Genomic DNA, 21,500 nt, shown 5'->3' with positions numbered 1-21,500 from the left:
ATCAGCCAGGCTCCACCACCACCCAATCACTGAGATCACTATCACCTGAATATTAATTACCAGCACCTGTACGCCATCACCACAAACACTTATAAGCACACACTTCACCCTGGTACTTTGTCTGGTCTCGTAAATGAGTAGGACTCTCAAAGCTTCTTTGCCTACCTTCCAAGCAACTCTCTACGGAGTATCTCCATCGTCTAGTTTGAAGTCTTCTGTGTCTCCAAGTTCGTCACCCTCTTCATCTTAATCATCGTTGTCTGAGTTTATCTCTCTCCAACACTGGTGTGTGCTTCCTTCACCACGGCTTCTTCCACCATCATCAAGGACAGTCAGTATCCACGGTTCCACGCCCTTCATTGTTTACAATCCACTACGGTGCCCATTGCAACTTCTCATTGTGTATCAATAAACTGGTTACTCATTTCTACTTTCCTGTTTGGAGTGTCTGTTTCGTTACAGAAGACCAGACCAAAACCGCCGAAGTGAGTTCACCCGATCCATTTCAGGATCTTGTGGATGCATTCAAACGCACGCTTACCATGTCGACTTCCGCACCACCCGTCATCGCCCCTCCTTCACCACCAGTGGTCTCCAGTCCAGTGGCCAACCCGGCGCCCTACTCAGGTCTGGCGGAGGACTGCGATGGATTTCTTCTTCAGTGTTCGTTGGCCATCGAGATGCAGTCGCCCCGTTTCCCCACAGAGAGATCTAAAGTAGCATTTATTATTTCCCTGCTGACGGGACGGGCTCTCAATTGGGCTCGCATCCTCTGGAATCAAGATGCCGACGCTACGCAGTCTGTGAGTAACTTCACCACTTACTTCCGTGAAGTTTTTGGAATTCCAGATGGTGATTCAACTGCCAGTGAACAGTTATATCATATTCGCCAAGGGAAGGAATCCGTGTCTGATTACAATATCAAATTCCGGACTCTAGCGGCCGCCAGTGGATGGAATGAGTGCTCGCTCCTCACCACCTATCGGCAGGGACTTAATCCTCGTCTACGACTGCATCTCGCTGCATATGATGATTCCCTGGGTATTGAGCGGTTCATGCAGCTCGCAGTTCGTACCGATCGCCGTATGCAGCCCTGCATGGAGGATCTGCATGGCCAGACGTCACATTTTCTACCCCGCCAACCAGAGAATACCAGCACTCCAGAACCAGTCCCCATGCAAGTGGATAACACCCGCCTAACATTTGTGGAGCGACAGAGGAGGATGACTCAGGGTCTATGCCTATACTGCGGCGCCGGTGGACACATTGTCTCAGCATGTCCTATTCGTCCACCACGACCCCTGGTGAGTGTTATTCATTCCTCCCTGGTCAATATTAAACCACTCACCACTGAAGTCATCCTTATCACTTCTCACATCTCCTTTCCAGTACACGCCCTCCTTGACTCAGGGTCAGCAGGAAACTTCATTTCAGACTCCCTCTGCCGCCAGCTCAACCTACAGAAAAGGCCCACTGAAAACCACTACCAGGTACACTCGATAATTGGCAAGCCTCTCAATAAGAAGAACGTCCGTTTCTCTGTGGGACCCATCCACCTGCAACTTGGACTGCTTCACTCTGAATCCATCACTCTACTGGTTCTGGAGAATTCCACAGCTGGGATTATCCTAGGGCGCCCGTGGTTCATGCAACACAATCCCATCATCTCCTGGGTAACAGGAGAGATCTTGAAGTGGGGCGATAGCTGTTTTCCGGGTTGCTTCCCACATCTTCCTCAACCGGTGATTCACATTCCTATGAACTCCACTTCCATCGAGAGCCCTCTGGAACAGCAGTCCATTGACATTCCGACCTGTTACGCCCCCTTCAGTGATGTCTTCTGTCCCAAACGAGCGTCATCCTTGCCACCACACCGACCATGGGATTGTGCTATCAATCTCCTTCCGGATGAGCCAGTGCCCCACGGTAAGATCTACCCACTATCACTTCCAGAGCAGAAGGCCATGGAGGAGTACGTAGAAGAGGCCCTCCAGCAAGGCTACATCCGCCCTTCCACCTCCCCTGCTGCTTCGAGTTTTTTCTTTGTGGCCAAAAAGGACGGAGGTTTGCGGCCCTGCATCGATTACCGGGCCCTCAACAAGATAACCGTTAAGTTCAGATACCCACTTCCTCTCGTCCCAGCAGCCCTTGAACAACTTCGTGGTGCAACCGTGTTCACTAAGTTGGACCTCCGCAGCGCGTATAATCTCGTTCGGATACGTGAGGGGGACGAGTGGAAGACGGCCTTTGTAACCCCAACTGGCCACTATGAATACTTGGTCATGCCGTATGGCCTGGTAAATGCCCCCTCCGTATTCCAGGACTTTATGCACGAGGTGCTCCGGGAACTCCTCCATCGTACTGTGATCGTCTATATAGATGACATTCTGATATATTCCCGGAGCCTGGCAGAACATCGCCACCATGTTGCGGAGGTCCTCCAACGTCTCCGGGAACACCAGCTCTTTCTTAAAGCCGAGAAATGCTCCTTCCACCAGTCTACCACCCAATTTCTCGGCTACAACATTAGCGAACACGGCATCCAAATGGACGAGGGGAAGGTGGAAGCTGTTCGAAACTGGCCAATTCCTTCAACCATTAAAGAACTTCAGCGTTTCCTGGGATTTTCAAATTTCTACCGCCGTTTCATTCACAACTACAGTTCCATCACCTCCCCGTTAACCAATCTTCTCAAAAACAAGCCCAAATCTCTGTCCTGGACACCAGCAGCCACTCAAGCTTTCCAGAGCCTCAAGAATTCTTTTACCAATGCGCCGCTTCTAGTCCACCCTGATCCGAATAAACCGTTCATAGTTGAAGTAGACGCCTCGACCACCGGAGTAGGAGCGGTATTATCTCAGCAGCAGGGGACTCCACCTCGTCTCCATCCATGCGCCTTCTTCTCCAAGAAATTATCCCCGGCGGAGATGAATTACGACATCGGTAACCGAGAACTACTGGCAATTAAGCTTGCTTTAGAGGAGTGGAGACACTGGTTGGAGGGAGCTAAGGAAAGCTTCTCGGTACTCACCGACCACAAAAACCTCCAATACCTCCGAGAAGCCAAACGGCTCAACCCCAGACAGGCAAGATGGGCTTTATTTCTCACCCGTTTCCATTTCACAATCTCATATCGTCCTGGTACAAAGAATTGTAAAGCTGATGCTCTATCCCGTATCCATACCATTGAAGAGAAGACTGAGGAACCTGAGCCCATCTTATCTCAAAGGATCTTCGTATGCCCCATCCAGTGGTCTCTCGATCAACAAATCTCCTCCAGTGTCTCTGAACCATCTCCGCCGGGGTGTCCTCCCGGTCGCACCTATGTTCCCAGGTCTCAACGTATCAATCTCACTCACTCGGCACATACTTCTGTGGGCACTGGCCATCCAGGGGCCAACCGCACTCTCTCACTGCTGCAAGACCGCTTCTGGTGGCCTAACATGGCTAGGGATGTGAGAAGGTACGTACAAGGATGTCATGACTGCGCCATCTCCAAGAGCCCACGCCACCTTCCATCCGGCAAGCTTCTTCCGTTACCCGTTCCTCAACGACCCTGGTCACACCTGGGAGTAGATTTTGCCACAGACCTCCCTCCATCCGATGGTAACACCTGCATATTCGTAATAGTTGACAGATTCTCAAAGTCCTGCCGTCTGATCCCCCTAAAGGGCTTACCCACAGCAATGACTACTGCAGAGCTCCTCTTCAATCAGGTATTCCGGCACTATGGAATCCCTGAAGATATAGTATCCGATCGAGGCCCCCAGTTCATCTCACAAGTTTGGAAGGCTTTCTTCAAACTCCTAGGTGTGACCGTTAGTCTTTCATCTGGATACCACCCACAGTCGAACGGGCAAACGGAAAGAAAGATTCAGGAGGTTGGGCGCTTCCTACGAACCTTCTGCCACGGCCACCAGAACTCGTGGAACCAATTCCTAGGCTGGGCCGAGTACGCACAAAACTCCCTTCGTCAGTCTGCCACTGGACTCACTCCCTTCCAGTGTGTGCTCGGTTACCAGCCTCCACTGTTCCCATGGTCCGGGGAACCTTCCGACGTCCCCTCCGTTGACTATTGGTTCCGAGAGAGTGAGAGGGTCTGGGACGACGCACACCATCATCTTCAGAGGGCAGTGCGCAGACAAAGGAACCAAGCAGACATTCGGAGGGCAGAGCCACCTGCCTTTCAGCCGGGACAGAAGGTCTGGCTATCCACACGAGACATCAAGCTGCGCCTGCCCTGCAAGAAGCTGAGTCCCAGATACGTTGGTCCCTTCACTATCATCCGACAAATCAACCCCGTCACCTACCAACTCCAGTTACCCTCGCACTACAGAATCCACTCTACATTTCATGTCTCACTCCTTAAACCTTATCACTCACCTGTATCTGTTCCCTCCACAGAGCCTTGCCCGACAGATGAACCCCCTCTCCCACTGATTCAGGAAGATGGAACCATCTATACGATCCGGGAGATCTTGGATTCCCGGCGCCGTGGTGGTCGCTTGGAGTATCTGGTGGACTGGGAGGGTTATGGACCAGAGGAACGTTCCTGGACACCTAGAGATGACATCCTAGACCCTACTCTCCTTGCTGCTTTCCATGATTCTCACCCAGATCGTCCAGCACCCCGAGGAAGAGGCCGACCACCACGACGTCGGGGTCCACGGCCCTCAGGAGCAGGCCGTGGAGGGGGGGGTACTGTCAGGGATCAGCCAGGCTCCACCACCACCCAATCACTGAGATCACTATCACCTGAATATTAATTACCAGCACCTGTACGCCATCACCACAAACACTTATAAGCACACACTTCACCCTGGTACTTTGTCTGGTCTCGTAAATGAGTAGGACTCTCAAAGCTTCTTTGCCTACCTTCCAAGCAACTCTCTACGGAGTATCTCCATCGTCTAGTTTGAAGTCTTCTGTGTCTCCAAGTTCGTCACCCTCTTCATCTTAATCATCGTTGTCTGAGTTTATCTCTCTCCAACACTGGTGTGTGCTTCCTTCACCACGGCTTCTTCCACCATCATCAAGGACAGTCAGTATCCACGGTTCCACGCCCTTCATTGTTTACAATCCACTACGGTGCCCATTGCAACTTCTCATTGTGTATCAATAAACTGGTTACTCATTTCTACTTTCCTGTTTGGAGTGTCTGTTTCGTTACAGGTGTTCCTTTCTAGAAATAAATTATATCTGCAAGGATTTTCAGTCCGGATTTAGACCGTACCATAGTACCGAGACAGCTCTCGTTAGAGTCACAAATGATTTGCTCTTATCATCCGATCGTATTTGTATCTCTCTATTAGTGTTACTTGATCTTAGTGCTGCATTTGACACTATTGACCACAACATCCTTTTAAATAGACTCGAACATTTTGTTGGCATTAGTGGAATTGCACTAGCATGGTTTAAATCATGCTTATCTGACCGTTATCAGTTTGTAGCAGTAAATGAAGAGATGTCTTATCAATCACAAGTTCAGTAGGGCGTACCACAAGGCTCAGTACTAGGACCGCTGCTGTTCACTCTGTATATGCTACCATTAGGAGATATCATTAGGAAACATGGAATTAGCTTTCATTGTTATGCCGACGATACTCAGCTCTATATTTCTTCAAAACCTAACGAAACCTACCAATTCACAAAATTAACGGAATGCATAGCTGATATAAAAAATTGGATGACTAGTAATTTCCTACTACTAAATTCAGAAAAAACAGAGATTCTAATTATTGGACAAAAAACTTCCACACGTAATAACCTAGAGTACTGTCTAACACTTGATGGCTGCTCTGTTAAGTCTTAATCCTCGGTTAGGAACCTGGGTGTGCTCTTTGATACCAATCTTTCATTTGAAAGTCAAGTTAAAGTTATTTAGAGCATAAATAATACCTGTAAAATTATAAAGCTCAAAGCTCAATGCCAAACGAGATATTTTTTTGAACAGAAGTCCCCTTTCAAAGCCTACAGCGAACGGCCGGTTTGGACTACATCCCTCTACATCCTGCTTTAATGACGTCACTAGAACAGTTTTTTGACTAACCTCCGCACACAGTTTGTAGAGTGTTTGTCGCCATGTCGTTGAGACGCTGTTATTTTCATCCCAGAGTCAAATCACCTTTGTTTGGCCATGTTAACAATAACACTGAGCCATGCATCTCCACGTTATGGTAAGAGGCGTGACCTTTCCGGGCAACATGCGCTAAGCAGCTGTCGAATCACAACACAGGAACCGCTGGCACAATCAGAACTCGTTACATATTTCTGAAGGAGGGACTTCATAGAACAAGGAAGTCAGATAAGATAAGATATAAAATATACAGATAAGTACATTTTGTGAAAAATACTGTTTTTTTACACGCGAAACATGAACACATGTTATATTGCACACTGTAAACACAATCAAAGCTTCAAAAACACAGGAAAAACGGGACCTTTAAATTATACGTTTATCTCTGTAAAGCAGCTTTGAAGCAACTTTAAAAGTGCTATATAAATGAAGATGACTTGACTTGACTTGACTATTACTATTGCTCAGACAATTTAACCCCAATCTTAAGTATTAATCTTGTTGTACCACTTGTGCTACATGCATGAATAATCTTTCAAACCATGGGGATTGTTCAGGAGGTGGTACTACTTTTTAAAGCCATCAGACTTCTTATTATTTTCCCTTTTGCAAAAAAATATCCTATAGAGGTACATTGATGAGGGGCCAGAATATTATTAAGATTTGGGGTAGACTCAGGCTTGGATTTGGCTTGAGTCTGTAAACATGTAGGCTAACCACTGTAGCAGCCATCCACGATACCCTAGCAACCATGTAGCGATACTGTGGCAACTAATGCAGAGTTTCTTTTTGTTGTTGTTGAAAAAGGAAGATCTTTATTTCAATTATCTCAATATTGATAGGTGTGTACCGTAATAAAATATTACTGTGCAAATTAGGACAAAAATGTCCCTAAGGCTACAGGGATCCCCCTGCTGTAGAGAAATATGTCAGATGACTGCTGCATTTCCACCGAAATTACTATATACATTTCTGTGTTTTCACCACAGTCTAAAGTACCCTGAAGATTAGGCAAATTAGTGTGGTGATAAAGGACTGCACGGATTTTTAAAAAGTCCCACCCCTGAAAGTTCCTGCACTTTGAAAAAGGGGGATTTTTTACCCGGAACTTAATTTAGACCCTGCTTCCTGCTGTTGAAACACACCGAGTACCACCCCAAAGTTCCAAGTTCCTGGGGAAAGTTCCTGCGGTTGAAATGCGGCTTATGTTGAAATGTGTGTTCTGACTCTTTGAAATCTGGCTGCTCACCTGGCTGAGGTTCCTTCTATAGATTTTTCTGTTCTCAGATGACTTACAACAGGTGGCAGGTAAATGACACAGATTAATGGACAAGATAATGTTGGATCTGTGTGTGTGAGGATGTTTGATGATTGTCCAGCACAGCACTGTTGTGTATTGTAGTGATATGGAGATAAGTGCTGGTTCACTTCACCTGGTTCATCCAACCTTAACAAAAGCATCTAATAAAAAAACCTATACCTGAAGAGCTCTTTCTCGCTCTCAATGTAAACTGTGTCTTAACTAGGATAATTATCTTCCATCTTGTTATCTTAATGGGGGACAGATAGTGTGTCTTAGCGTCTCATTTACAGATTAAAAAACGAAAGTGCCGCATCAATTATTTACCTCCCACCTCACCCCACTTCTCTTCTCTGTTCCATCCCGCTTGCTAGGGCATTGTGTGTTGTCTGAGCATTCAGTAAGGGCCCAGGACAGGATCACATTTCATTCCTAATCACACAGACATCTTATCATGGTTAACGAAAATGGAGAGGACACAGTAGACCAGAGAGAGAGAGGGGGGGGGGAGGGGGGATGTTAAAAAAGGGTTTTCTTATATCAATAAATCTTTTCCATAATTCCATAATTATTTTGAATAATTAAATTATTTAAATTATTTTAAACAAATATCTCAATAATAATATTTCTCTACTTTAAAAATCTCCAACTTACCAAAATGTTTCCTACAGACTATATATTATAAAATTTAAAATTCGAATGCATTATTAACCATTTTAAATATGAGAACTCAATTTTAATTTGAGCAATATGTGTATATTTTTACGTAAGGTGTGGTTCAACCAAACGTACATTTAAATATTGAAACATACAATATTGAAATATTCACAGCACTAAAACTTCAATTATTTATGTATTAACAACTTTACAGAGGTACGAATGCATACGTACGAATGATTGAATTAAAAAAATTAAAATATTTTAAAATCTTGCCATTATTGTTTTGATTCTATTGTATTCAACTGTCGCATCAATTACTAAATGTTGTCACAGATTGCAACATGCCCTATGGAAGCTTATAAATTTCAATTTGAAAATGACAATGCAATATGTAAAATGGCTATGCATTTCTGTATTTAAATTTAAATTTTCCCATCATTTGTGCAACGTTTGGTGAAAATGGTTCAAAATTAAAGTGAAAATTCAATTATATAATTTACATTTGCCATTGCATACACTAGTTTTAATATGTAAATTGAATACATATTATAAAATTATATTTATATTAATTATAAAATTAAAATTAAAATGTATTACAGTAATGATTAGATCTGTTTAACATGTCCAAGCAAAAACTGTAGCAACATTTTAAAGGGGTGGTAAAGTATGATTTCACTTTTCTAACTTTAGTTAGTGTGAAATGTTGCTGTTTGAGCATAAACAACATTTGCAAAGTTACAACGCTCAAAGTTTAAAGCAAAGGAAACTTTGCTTTTAAAGAAAAGGACTACAACAAATGGCTGGTAGGGACTACACAACATTCCTCTGGGGTTAGTGACATCAGAAAGCCTAAAATGTACATAAATCCCGCCCCCGGGAACACGCAGTCCATGTTGAGAAGAGGAAAAGTTGTTGTATAGGAGTACATTTGTGAGTCAGCTCAAACTTTAGCATCCATCTTTTCACATGCAATAGAAAGTCACTTGGTGTGCATCTCACAACAGTTCTTATACGAGCGATTTATAGATTACCATGACAGAATGTCCTAATTGAAGATAGTTAACTCCACATCAACAACATAAATGTACAACTAACCATTCAGAGACGTCCTGTTGCATTCTACATGTTGTCACTTCTTCTTGAGTCTCTCCATCTTTGTTTGACTCCATTTTAACATTAAAGGCAGAACAGTTTCTGTCATTTTAGTGTGTCTGCGTGAGGTAATCGCAGCTGCTAACATACATAAGCTCTTGAAACCCCCGCCCTCTGCACGCTGTCGGAGATGAAGGACGTGGACAGAGACACCTTCATCGACGCGCCTGTGTCTCCTTCCGGCCTCTTCGGCCCGTCTGTAAAAGGCTTTGCTGAGCGCTGCACGGAGGTACAGAAGACGTAGCAGGCCATGCAACACTTCATTCCCAGGCGCTTGAGTTCCGCGACAGGTCACTCTAAAAAGCAGCCGCCTGGCCGGAACACAACGCCCCCACCGCCTCTGCCGCCAGCTTCACAGCGCCATCAGCCCAGAGACTCTCATCAGCGCTTAGGCTCCTCGAGAGTGCCGCAGGCCGCCTCCCCCCCGGGGACCCAGGCCCAAGATTGCGCTGAATCCCGAGCCTCCCAAGTCTTCCTAACACTGAGAAGACGACGATGGTCGAATCCAGCTGCGGCCGGACCGCCATCGAAAGCAGCGTGCTTCGCTCTCGCAGTTCCCACAGCAAAGGTGACTGGAGGAGTGTATTTTACAGCCAACGAGCCCGTTTTGAAACCCTCCCGCCTGTACCCAAACAGCGTTTTCACGGCGACCTAGATATATCTCAAAAAGAGCATTATGTCTGTCTATCCGGCTCACGCCGACAGTGTTATAAATGTAGGAATTTTGCCCGCTTCCCAATGTTCACCCCTACACATAAGCACGGCCCACTCAGTGTCACTCACTCATTCAGGGCCCACATCAATAAAATCAGTTAAAGCCACGTGTGTTTCAGATGTAGGAAATGTGCCCGCTGTTCAGTGCCTACTCATAAACACTGCCCGTTCAGTGGCACACACTCACTTAGGGCTCCCATCAATAAACACAGAGGGTGTTTTAAGTGTAAAAAGTGTGCCCGCCTCTCAACGCTCACTAATAAACACTGTACGCCCTGTGTCACACACACATATAGGGCTCCCTTCAATAAATCAACTCCCCGTCCCTGCGACAGGAGTGTTATGTGTGAACCGGCCGGCCGCCCCATATTAACACTGTAAGCGCAGTGTCAATGTATCAGCCCAATCGGGTCTCCGGGTCCCTAGTACACAGCGACCAGAGCCCAGATACCATTCTACCCCTAGCCATATGTGCAAAAGCATGGGAAATTATCCCGGGCATGTCAGAATAGGTGTTGAACATTACAAAGCGAGGCTATTCGCTGCAGTTCGCTCGCAGACCCACGCGCTTTCGAGCCATGGTCGAAACTACGGTGAAAGGCGAAGTAGAGTATCTACTTTGCGCTGAGATAGCGAAACTGCTGAAAAAAAGGGGTCATAGAAACTGTCCCTCTGGCACAGAGCGAGTGTTTTCGGTCGAAGTCCAAAGTAATTGACACACTACTAATGCTGTAATTAATAATGTATTAATGCATATTAGTTTACCTGTATTATCTGTAAGTTGAAATATAAGGCTTTGGCTCATTGTGGTAATTAACAAATTAATTAACACTATTAATTGATAAAATAAGGTATTATGGAATTAATCCTCACTTACATATTTAATTAATAACAATTCATATATTAACTAATATATTAACCAGACAGACTCTTCATTAGTTGCTAATGAGGCAATCATTAATGAATAGCTTAGATAATCAATAGTAATACATTAATTCAGTATTATCTGTGCATTAGTTAAGCATGAATTAATGCTTATTAGTGCACCCTTATTGTAAAGTGTTACCGTTAAATGTAATATTTTCTCTTCTTATCAGTTATTGACTTTGCATAACTTTTTCTATGAACTTTCACTGATATTTAAGTCAAATTACTTAAGCAATAACATAGGTTTTGTTGTTTGTGTTTTATATAATGACCAGTAGCAGGTGCTCTAGGCACATGTCAAGTCACATTCATTTATATAGCGCTTTTTACAATACAAATTGTTTCAAAACAGCTTTACAGAGATAACAGGAAAATAATGCAACAAAGTTTGTTTCCAGAAGAAAATAGCACCACAGTCCAGCTCAAGTAAGTTCTCTAATGTTTCATTTTTTTGTTGTAAAAAATTTCTTAATTTAGTTTATATTTATATATATAGCCACTCTGGAGAAAACCGCGATGTCATCGTCCAGCTCAGTTCAGTTCTCATATAATGGTGTCAATGCAGGCAGATCAATATTATTGTTGAAAATTAAATTAAATGTTAAATTTAATGTCCCCAACTAAGGAAGCCAAAAGCCAATGGCAACAAAGGTGAAAAAAGGTAAAGGCGGCGACAGTGGCAGGGAACCAAAACTCCATCAGGTGGCAGAATGGAGAAAAAAAACCTTGGGAGAAAGTCAGATTGGATTGGAACAATCAGAATATTATCCAATTCCATCTGGTTAAAGATCGGAGTCACGCTGGTATGGAGACGGTTTGTTAAGGATAAGTGCAGATGGCTGTCGTGTCGATGAGGCCTTCACAGGGGAGAGTCTAGTTGACACAATCTCTGCTTCAGGGATGCGTTGTGGTCGTGCGCAGGTCCACCATCTGATCTGGATATGGCCCGGATCTGGCTGACTACATCATGCGTTGTGGTCGTGTCCAGGCGCAGGTCCTCCATCTGATCATCATGATTATTTGGAATGTTATTTTTTTAACAGGCCTACTTTGTCCACCCGACCCACGGATATCCGCTGTGTCTACGGACCATGATCCACACTCTCCACGGACCATGATCCGCACTACTGTCAATATGTTATGTCAAAATACAAATTTATTTTGTTTTATACAAAACCCAAGCAGCGTTGCAATGAGAGGGGGAAGAGAACAGATGGTTTGAGTAATTCTACACCTTTTATAGTTCTTAAAAAGTGGTAATGCACCGGTGATCCTTGTCAATAATTGTCTCATTTGTGTCTTTTTTTTTTATTAATGGGAAACATCAGAGACAAAATGTAACCTTAATTGAATCACAACTGAGAACTCCATTTAGACTCCTTAGCTATGAAAAGTAACCTCTGAGTAATAACATTCTCCCTTCTGTATCCATAAATGAGCATTTAACTGGAAAGTACTGTAAATGGCAGGTCTCCAGAGGTCTAAGCCTCGCTTCCTTGGCAGGAGATATCAGCGACGGACCCAAAAGACCTCCAGTGTCCCTCACTGTAAGAAAGGTTAACAAACAACTCGTCAGATAGAATTACACAGCAGACAGAACCAAAATCTCAGGACGTTTTAAAGAAGCCATTTACGGCTGAAGTTCAGGGAACAATGGCGTAACATGAAACTACTTTCTACTGTGTATGCATGGCTAGATGACATGACATTAAAGTTTGATGAAACTGATGTGGATTGGTGGGAAAGCCTGGGTTGTGAGTGTGTGTAGACTTGACACTTATCAAAGAGAGATATGGATCAGAAACAGTGCCAAATGGCTGATCTTACGCACACAGACATGATCACACAAACTATGTGTATCTAATGTACACTATAAAAATAGGTAACATCTAAAATACCTGGTTTTATTAAATTCAAAAATATAATTTAGTATCACCGAATCAGCCTAAATACAATCATTTATACCAACAAAACTTTTGTTATGGGTTAAACAAGATCAAAATCACTCTTTAAGGTAACAATTTGTAGGTTATCACTTTTTACAGAAACAACTGAGCAACATTTTATTATGAAAATTACAGGGCATGACCAATATAATAATATTCAAAGCTAATTCTCTTTACAGTCTTACAAACAAGTTCAAACAAGACACACATGCACATGAAAAAGGATAATGTAAACTCATACACACAATTCTTACATGGGTGTTTTAAAATCTGTTACAATTTACAAAAAAAATCACTTAGACACACACACACACACACACACACACACACACACACACACACACACACACACACACACACACACACACACACACACACACACACACACACACACACACACACACACCTGCCAGTGACGGAATGGAGTGCAAGAAACAGTTTTGTGGAGTTATGTGTTTAACAGTCATTTAACAGTCTTGAATTAACAGGGAATGAATGAGTTAGCATAGCGGTTAGTTTTCCGTATTGGCACATAATACCGCCGACCTGACTGCATGATAACAAATCCATTACTGAGAACATGGTCTGGTTGGCACAGTATTCTGTCTGTTTTTTGGACAACTCGTATTTTTCAGAGAGAACAGAGATCATTTAATTGGGTACCAGTGATTTTTGAGCATACCTTAACAATGTCGCTCAAACTCTTTTTGTCTTTTACAGCTAGTCCGTTAAACCAACACAGGAAAGAAAATGTTTATAGGCTCTCAATGAAGGCCTGATAGAATGTGCATATAATTATTTTACAGACCCCAAAAGAGTTAAGCTTCCTCAGTAGGTATATTCTTTGGTTTGTTCGCTTAATAATAATATCAGTGTTCTCACTGAATTTCAATTGCGAGTCAAACACTGTGCCCAAGTACTTGTACTTATATGTTCGGACTATTTGAACATTTTTATTGTGTATTACACTTGGTTTTGGTTCGTCACTATGCTTCCTAAAGTCCATGATTAATTCTTTAGTTTTTGACACATTTAAGTCAATAAAGCTGTCGTCACACCATCTGACAAATTCCGTAAGGGCAATGTTATGATCAGATTGGTTGCCCTGTAGAAGGGACAACAGGGCTGAGTCGTCTGAAAACTTCACCAGGTGGCTGTTCTCCCAAGATGACCTGCAGTTGTAGTTGTAGACTAGTAATACGATCTGCTCCGGTAACTTAAAATATGAGGCTAATCGTTCAATTAGGATGTGAGGCTGCATTTTGTTAAAGGAACACTTCACCTCTGGAAAGATAAATGTGTATTTAAAATGGGTCATTTATGTAGAAGAAATGTGAAATTATTTTTGAATTTGGAGCCTTCTAGACTGAGAAAAGCCAGAAAATGTATTTTTGGCTTATGGGGATGAAAGACAACAACTCCCAGAATGCACTTGCTTCGCTGCCCTAGGAGGCCACGCCTACCGGTAAGAGATCGCAGTAAACAACAAGGCTATGCTACTAGTGAGTCTCCGTGAGTCTGCCCAGTATTTTGATGTCGCCCAAAATGTCCAGGATTCGCGGCTTTTGCGTTCTTCAGTCGCCATTCCTCATGTTTACTGTGGCGAGCAGGAACGAGACTGACGGCCGCGGAGAACGATGCGAGGCCGGTGGCGTGATTACTGATGAGCGGCGCCTGTGAGACGCACCGGTCTCGTATCTCTCACGGAGGAGCGGGAATTTTCCTAGCAATGTTAAAACGCACATCAAACGATCACTTGTTTAGCGTTCATGTAAACACTACATTCAGATTGACCAATCGGAATGAATTCAGTTAGATTGAAACAAAAGGTGTGCATGTAAACTATGAATGCGACTGCAGAAAGCAAAAGCCGAATCCCGGACATTTTGGACCATCTCGACGGCCAGACATGTCCGGGAAAAAGAGGATGGTCACCGCTACTAGCCTACTCAGCTTTCTCCACAGAATAAGAAACTGTTTTAGCTTCCAAATAAAGAATGGCTGACACTATATGTACATTCTGTGAGTGAGATCCCTCTATGGGCGGGTTGAAAACATGCGGAACAGCGCCTTCTACTGGATAAATGATGAGCTAGTGTTTGTAGTCTTACCCTTATTCAAAGAAATTTGACTTCCTGCTTTTTATGACGGAAAATGACGATTTTTGCGTCATAAAAAGCAGGAAGTGGAACACTTAAATCCTTATTTCTCCCATCTCAGGGGAAAATAAGGGAATAAACCATGACCATTCGAAAATGTGACTGGGTTTCTAAAGATACAAAGTCTAGTGCAAATGGGTGAAGTGTTCCTTTAAAAGCTGAACTAAAGTCCGCAAATAAAATTCTTACGTGTGATGCAGGTTTCTCAAGATGTTTATACACCCTGTCAAGAATGAAAAGCTTTGCATCTTCTACACCCTTGCCCACTTGATATGCAAATTGTAGCGGATCTAATTTGTCTACAGTTAGGGGGATGATTGTGTCCTTCAAGATCTTTTCAAAACATTTAATTTCCAGGGAAGTTAGTGCAATTGGTCTGAATTCATTGAGGTCTTTCGGATATTTTGTTTTGGGGATGGGTATTACTGTTGATGTTTTCCATAAGTCAGGTGTATCCCCACTGTTGGCACATTTTTCAAAGATAACTGTAAAAGCCTCACTAAGCTGCTTGGCGCAATAGTGCAGTGTACGCCCACAGATGGCATCAGGACCAGCAGCCTTCCCTATTTTTGTATTTTTAAGTAATATTATGAATTTTGTCTGTTGTATTTTTATCCCTCTTTGAGGCGTTAACGTCTCTCTCAATGTGACTATACTATCTGAGAAGGACCTTTCAAACCTGCAGAAGAATTTATTAAAAGTATCTGGCAAATCGCCGTCGTCTATACCGTTCAATTTTATTGGCTGCCCTGTTCTGCATACAGGCTGGTTAATGTCTGCTATAGTTTTAATACCTCGCCAGGCTGCCTTTAGATCCCCACTGTTATATTGATTTTCAATTTTATTCTTGTACTGGATTTTTGCTTTCCCTATTGCATTTTTGACTTCTCTTGAGGCAGCTTTTTTTTCTAGACATTGTTTCCATAAGTTCATTAATGTCACTACAAGTGTACATTCCGGACACCCCCGTAGAGAGGAAATACTGTCTTCTGTCCAAAGTTGTATGGTTTTCTCCACACGCTCAAGGCGTCTGAAAGCGGACTTATACATAGGCATCATATTTATACTATCGTGGTAGGAAGCACCAAGTGGCGGCATAGCCATGGATCTATAGGCCCCATTTACTGAGCCATAGAAGAGATCTAAGGTGGTGTTCCTCTGCGTAATATAACAAGAACAAGTAATATACTGTTCATATGACCTTAAAGTCTTGTCTAAGATGCAGTGATTAAAATCTCCTATAGAAAACTTGGGGGCCTCTGGGCAAATAGAGTCCAGTCTATGAGTGACGTCAGCAATCACTTGCGTTGCAATTGAAGCATTGGCTCGCGGGTGAATATACACAAGCGCATAAAACAGCTGTTGGAACTCTTGGGGTAAATAGAACGGCCGGAGAGACACAGTCAACAATTCAATGTCTTAAGTGCATATTCTTTCTCTCACTACCACAGTGTTACAGTAACTTTTATTTACGTAGAGGCACACTCCTCCTCCCCGACTTTTCCCAGTTGTCTTCGGGTCTCGGTCCAGGCAAATTGGGCTACCGAACCCACTCGTAATTAAGTCCTCGTCCCGGTCTGACTCCCTCAGCCATGTTTCCGAGAAGGCGAGAAGACAAGTGTCTCTTATGCCGGGTTTGCACTTGATCCAAGCTTCCAGCTCATCTGTCTTGTGTCTTAATGACTGGACGTTTGACAGCAGGATTGAGGGGAGTGGGGGTAGCCTACGGCGGTTGTCGAGCCTGAGGTTTTTAAGTCTCCGATGCAGACCTCCTCTTCTCCCTCTTTTCCGATGTTTGCTCCATGCATGCAATCTGCACAACTCCGCCGGAATATCTGGTATAATACCGGCAGACGATGTACGTAGGGAGATCAGAAACTCTCGGCTGTGAATAACTTTCCCCAGTACTCCATACTCCGAACCGTAACAGGTGGAGAGTTCCAGCAGTAGCGTTATCACAATAAGTATTGCGAACAGTTGATCAAAAGTCTTTAGAAGCCGCATCTCTGGATCACTGATGCTTTTCACTCACGCATAATTATTAACATCAAACACTAGACACTCAGTATAACGATAAGAAAGTAAACAAACAATGGATGGGCAAGCTGCTGTGTCGCACACGCACTGGAGCGCCCCGGAAGTAAATCGGCGGTATGCCACAATTGACCAATAAAAATAAGTGACTGTGTGATGTTCAGTTTTGGTTAATGTTTCGTTTTCATTGTTTTTTAGTTACTCTGTGTATAGCCCTCAGTTTGAGTTGTTATTGGTCTGTTCTTGTTTGTTTTCAGTTGGTTGTGTTTCTCCTGCATCCCCGTATTCCCCTGTGCTCCTTTCTGCAACCAACTGAAACACTATGCAACATTGGCCTAATTTTAACATTTAATTGGAGAGAAGTATAAAGAGGCAATAGAAAATCAAAGGGAAATTACCTGAGCTGGATTCAATTTAAGTCAACTTTGACACATAAGCACTAATCCACATTACATGAGAAGATGAAAATTACATGAGATGAAACCTAATAGATCTCTGAAACAAGACTCCGAGAGTAACACACTGATCCGACAAAACCTGACTGTTGTCTGGTGACATCTGGAGTCAGAGTCAAGTCTGAAGTGTTTAAAAGGGGTGGTTGAGTATGATTTCACTTTTCTAACTTTAGTAAGTGTGTAATGTTGCTGTTTGAGCATAAACAACCTCTGCAAAGTTACAACACTCAAAGTGCAAAGCAAAGGGAGATATTTGCTTTTAAAGAAAATGACTACAACAAACCGCTGGTAGGTACTACACAACATTCCTCCCGGGTTAGTGACATCACCAACCCTAAAATGTACATAAACCCCGCCCCCCGGGAACAAGCAGTCCATGTTGAGAAGAGGAAAAGTTGTTGTATAAGAGTACATTTGTGAGTCAGCTCAAACTTTAGCATCCATCTTTTCACATGCAATAGAAAGTCACTCTGTGTGCATCTCACAACAGATCCTATACGAGCGATTTATATATTACCATGACAGAATGTCCTAATTGAAGATAGTTAACTCCACATCAACAACATAAATGTAGCCTACAACTAACCATTCAGAGACGTCCTGTTGCATTCTACATGTTGTCACTTCTTCTTGAGTCTCTCCATCTTTGTCTGACTCCATTGTAACATTAAAGGCAGAACAGTTTCTGTCATTTTAGTGTGAGGTAATCGCAGCTGCTAACACACGCAAGCTCTTGAACTCATTTGCATTTAAAGGGCCAGGCACAAAACGGTGCAAACCCTCAAAAAGTGACAACTTTAACATGCTATGTAAAAATATCTGTGGGGTATTTTGTGCTTAAACTTCACACACACACACACACTCTGGGGACATCAGAGATTTATTTTACATCTTGTGAAAAGGGCATTTTACCACCCCTTTAATGCTGGAGCCTAAGTCAAGTCTCAAGTCTTTTGTCAGAAGTCCGAGTCGAGTCTGAAGTCACTAAACATTACAATTTTTTTTTTTAAACAAAATTATATCATGCAGCCAAAACCAGTGCTTGAAGTGGAAAAAAATAGGTGCTTGTGACGTGAATCCTGCTCCGTTACCATTTACTGAGGTTGGAAGTCTCTCCCCCAGTAAGTGGAGCACCTTGTAGGTGGATCACTCCACAGGGACTATTTAAGACCACAGAGATCCCAAAAAGGGGACGAAGCGTAGTCTCTGAGGATTTCTAAGTGCTTTTTGCCATTGCGGCTATTTAATTGCAACAAACGGGCAAATATCGGTCTATATGGGTTCACGAAACCAATCAGGCTCTGAGTCAGTACTGTGAATACCACTGTATGTACACCGAGATATATCACAACTTATAGGACAGTTTCTGACTGCTAAAATTAGCTTCTCGTTCAACTTGCCTCTGTCAGAGAGTGACGGATGATCACGCGCACTCCACTGACTTCAATCCTATTGTTTGTCGCTCCCGAAAGTCGCTCTTCAGTTGCATAAAGTTAAACAGATCTCAACTTTGTCGCTTCGCCAGACACGTCCCATCAGGTCGCCAACGGCCGCGATCGCTTGTGTCACAGGAAAACGCCTGCTCCCCATTGAAATGAATGGTAACGTGTCGCTTTGTCGCTTGTAGTGTGAACGCACCTATAGGCCCCAGAGGGTTAACTGTTGAGAATTGTTGTGCAAAATCTTCAACAGCGTGAACAGGTCACCTTGGGAGATGGGAGCATTGAGAAAGCACACTTTCTCAGCATCTCGCATTCCCTTTAGGTTGATATATATTGCAGCATAATACTTTACTAATATAATATAATATAATATAATACTTTACTAATATAATGATTTATTTGTTTCAGACTTCACTATACACAAATGTGGACTGGGCTGTAGTAATTAAGGAAGTAATTACCAGCACAAGTAATTGGATTTCATGTTGTTGTTGCCTTTGATATTTCTCTATATTTCTGTCTTAAAGCATTTATTTTCTTCTGAAAGGTATCTCCTTATTTCCCTCCAGCTCACACTATATTGCATCATATCCCAATCAATACTAAATTAACCAAAAAAAGTATGTTACAGGACAGGAAACCTCCAAAAGACACTGCCAACAAGCAGGGGTCTGAATTAACACATTACAAATACTCATGTTACTGTAATTAAGTAGTTTTTTTTTCTCCAGAAATTGTACTTTTTTGAGTAGTTAAAAACTTTTACTTGAGTCAAGTCTAGTCATCTTCATTTATATAGCGCTTTTAACAATGTAGATTGTTTCAAAGCTGCTTTACAGAGATAAACGTATAATTTAAGGTAACAGATTGTTTTGGCTTTATAGCGGTTCTTGAATAATGTTACTTTCCAGCTAAAGTTAGTTTTGATTGATTCACTCCCGTCGAAAGGATAATTTGTTATTAAATTAGGGGCCACTAAGACGACACCGTTCTCTCTACACAGACTTTAAACGCGAACCTGTGAGAAACGCTGATGGCGCTCACGTGCGCATCAATAATTAATTCTATAGTTATGTGTGTTTGAATATATGTGCACATGTTTGTAATTCTCTACAAACCAAGCCTATACCAACTACTTGTCCTGCCTATAAATTTGATACAGAATTTTATTTTATCACTACGGGGTAGATACGCAAATTTTCAGCAATGCTTTATCTGTAGAATGATAAAGGGATCCTCCATTAGGAGAGGCTAGTTGGCACTTCAGCACTGCGTTGTCATCGGGTCCAGGCAAAGGTCCTTCGTCAGATCTGGATACGGCCTGGATCCGGCAGGCTGCGGGAAAACCTCGGCATAAACAAAGACACTAAAATTAGCGTAGATGCCATTCTACTTATGATGTAACAAGTACATCAGGATTTAAGGGAAGTGTTCCCAGTTCCGGCTGACCTAATCTATGCAGCCTAACATTGAGTTATAGAAGTCTATAATGCATTATGTGAATGCTAGGTCAAAGAGATGTGTCTTTAATCTAGCTTTGAACTGACAGATTGTGGTAGGAAGACTGTTCCAAAGTTTTGGTGCTAAATAGGAAAAGGATCTACCGCCAGCAGTCGATTTTGATATTCTAGGTATTATTAACTGGCCGGAATTTTGAGATCGCAATAGACGTGAAGGACTATAATGCGTTAAGAGCTTGCTCAAGTACTGCTGAGCTAAACCATTTAGTGCTTTGTAAGTAATCAGCAATATTTTAAAATTTATACGATGTTTAATAGGCAGCCAATGCAGTGTTGACAGAACGGGTCTAATATGGTCATACTTCCTGGTTCTGGTAAGAACTTGAGCTGCTGCGTTTTGAACTAGCTGTAGTTTGTTTGTTAAGCGTGCAGGGCAACCACCCAGTAGAGCATTACAATAATCTAGCCTTAAGGCCATGAACGCATGAACTAATTGTTCCACATTTGTCAATGAGAGCATATGGCGTAATTTAGAAATATTTTTAAGATGGAAAAATGCGGTTTTACAGATACTAGACACGTGACTTTCAAATGAAAGATTGGTATCAAAGAGCACACCCAGGTTCCTAACCGACGACAAAGACTTAACAGAGCAGCCATCAAGTGTTAGACAGTATTCTAGGTTATTACGTGTGGAAGTTTTTTGTCCAATAATTAGAATCTCTGTTTTTTCAGAATTTAGTAGTAGGAAATTACTAGTCACTTGAGTACATTTTAATTGATGTATTGGTACTGTGGTGGCGATTTTATGATATTCACTGATCTTTAGTAAAATATGGATGATTCAAAGAATGTCACATGTGTGACTCTCTTGTTAGTGTGAGAAGATTCTGTTTATGTACCTGGGAAGGCAGAAGGGAGAGGCACTCCAGAGAACAGACGAACAAGGACCTCTGACCTAGATGTCAGAAGGCCATTTGATGCAGGGGGGGCTTAGTGACGAATCTAAACTAGTGTTATGGCTTCCTTGTCTATAGAAAATTACTGAATGGAAGACTACTGGGAGGAAGGCTCTGGCAAGAAGACCTTGGGAGCGCTAGGAGATAAAAGCTGGTTCAGTCTGTCTGGGGGGGTGTCACTCTTCTGCACAGGGTAACAGCTGTGTATTAGACTGC

The 21,500-nt window shown here is 42.7% G+C and overlaps 1 protein-coding gene across 1 annotated transcript in view; it reads right to left on the bottom strand.

Moving 5' to 3' along the window:
* Positions 1-12,356: 12,356 nt before the first annotated feature.
* LOC306987071 (retinoic acid receptor beta-like) overlaps positions 12,357-21,500 on the bottom strand; it is a 104,304-nt gene continuing 95,160 nt past the window's right edge. Inside the window, exon 3 of the mRNA XM_079591055.1 lies at positions 12,357-12,374. Coding sequence (XP_079447181.1) covers positions 12,372-12,374 — 3 coding nt within the window. The 3' untranslated portion in view covers positions 12,357-12,371. The remainder of the gene's footprint in view (positions 12,375-21,500) is intronic.

Source organism: Phoxinus phoxinus (assembly GCF_949152265.1).
Source record: "Phoxinus phoxinus genome assembly, chromosome: 19".
NCBI classification, from domain to species: domain Eukaryota; kingdom Metazoa; phylum Chordata; class Actinopteri; order Cypriniformes; family Leuciscidae; genus Phoxinus; species Phoxinus phoxinus.
The sequence above is the reverse complement of the archived record's forward strand: the minus strand, read 5'-3'. Positions and strand labels throughout refer to the sequence as shown.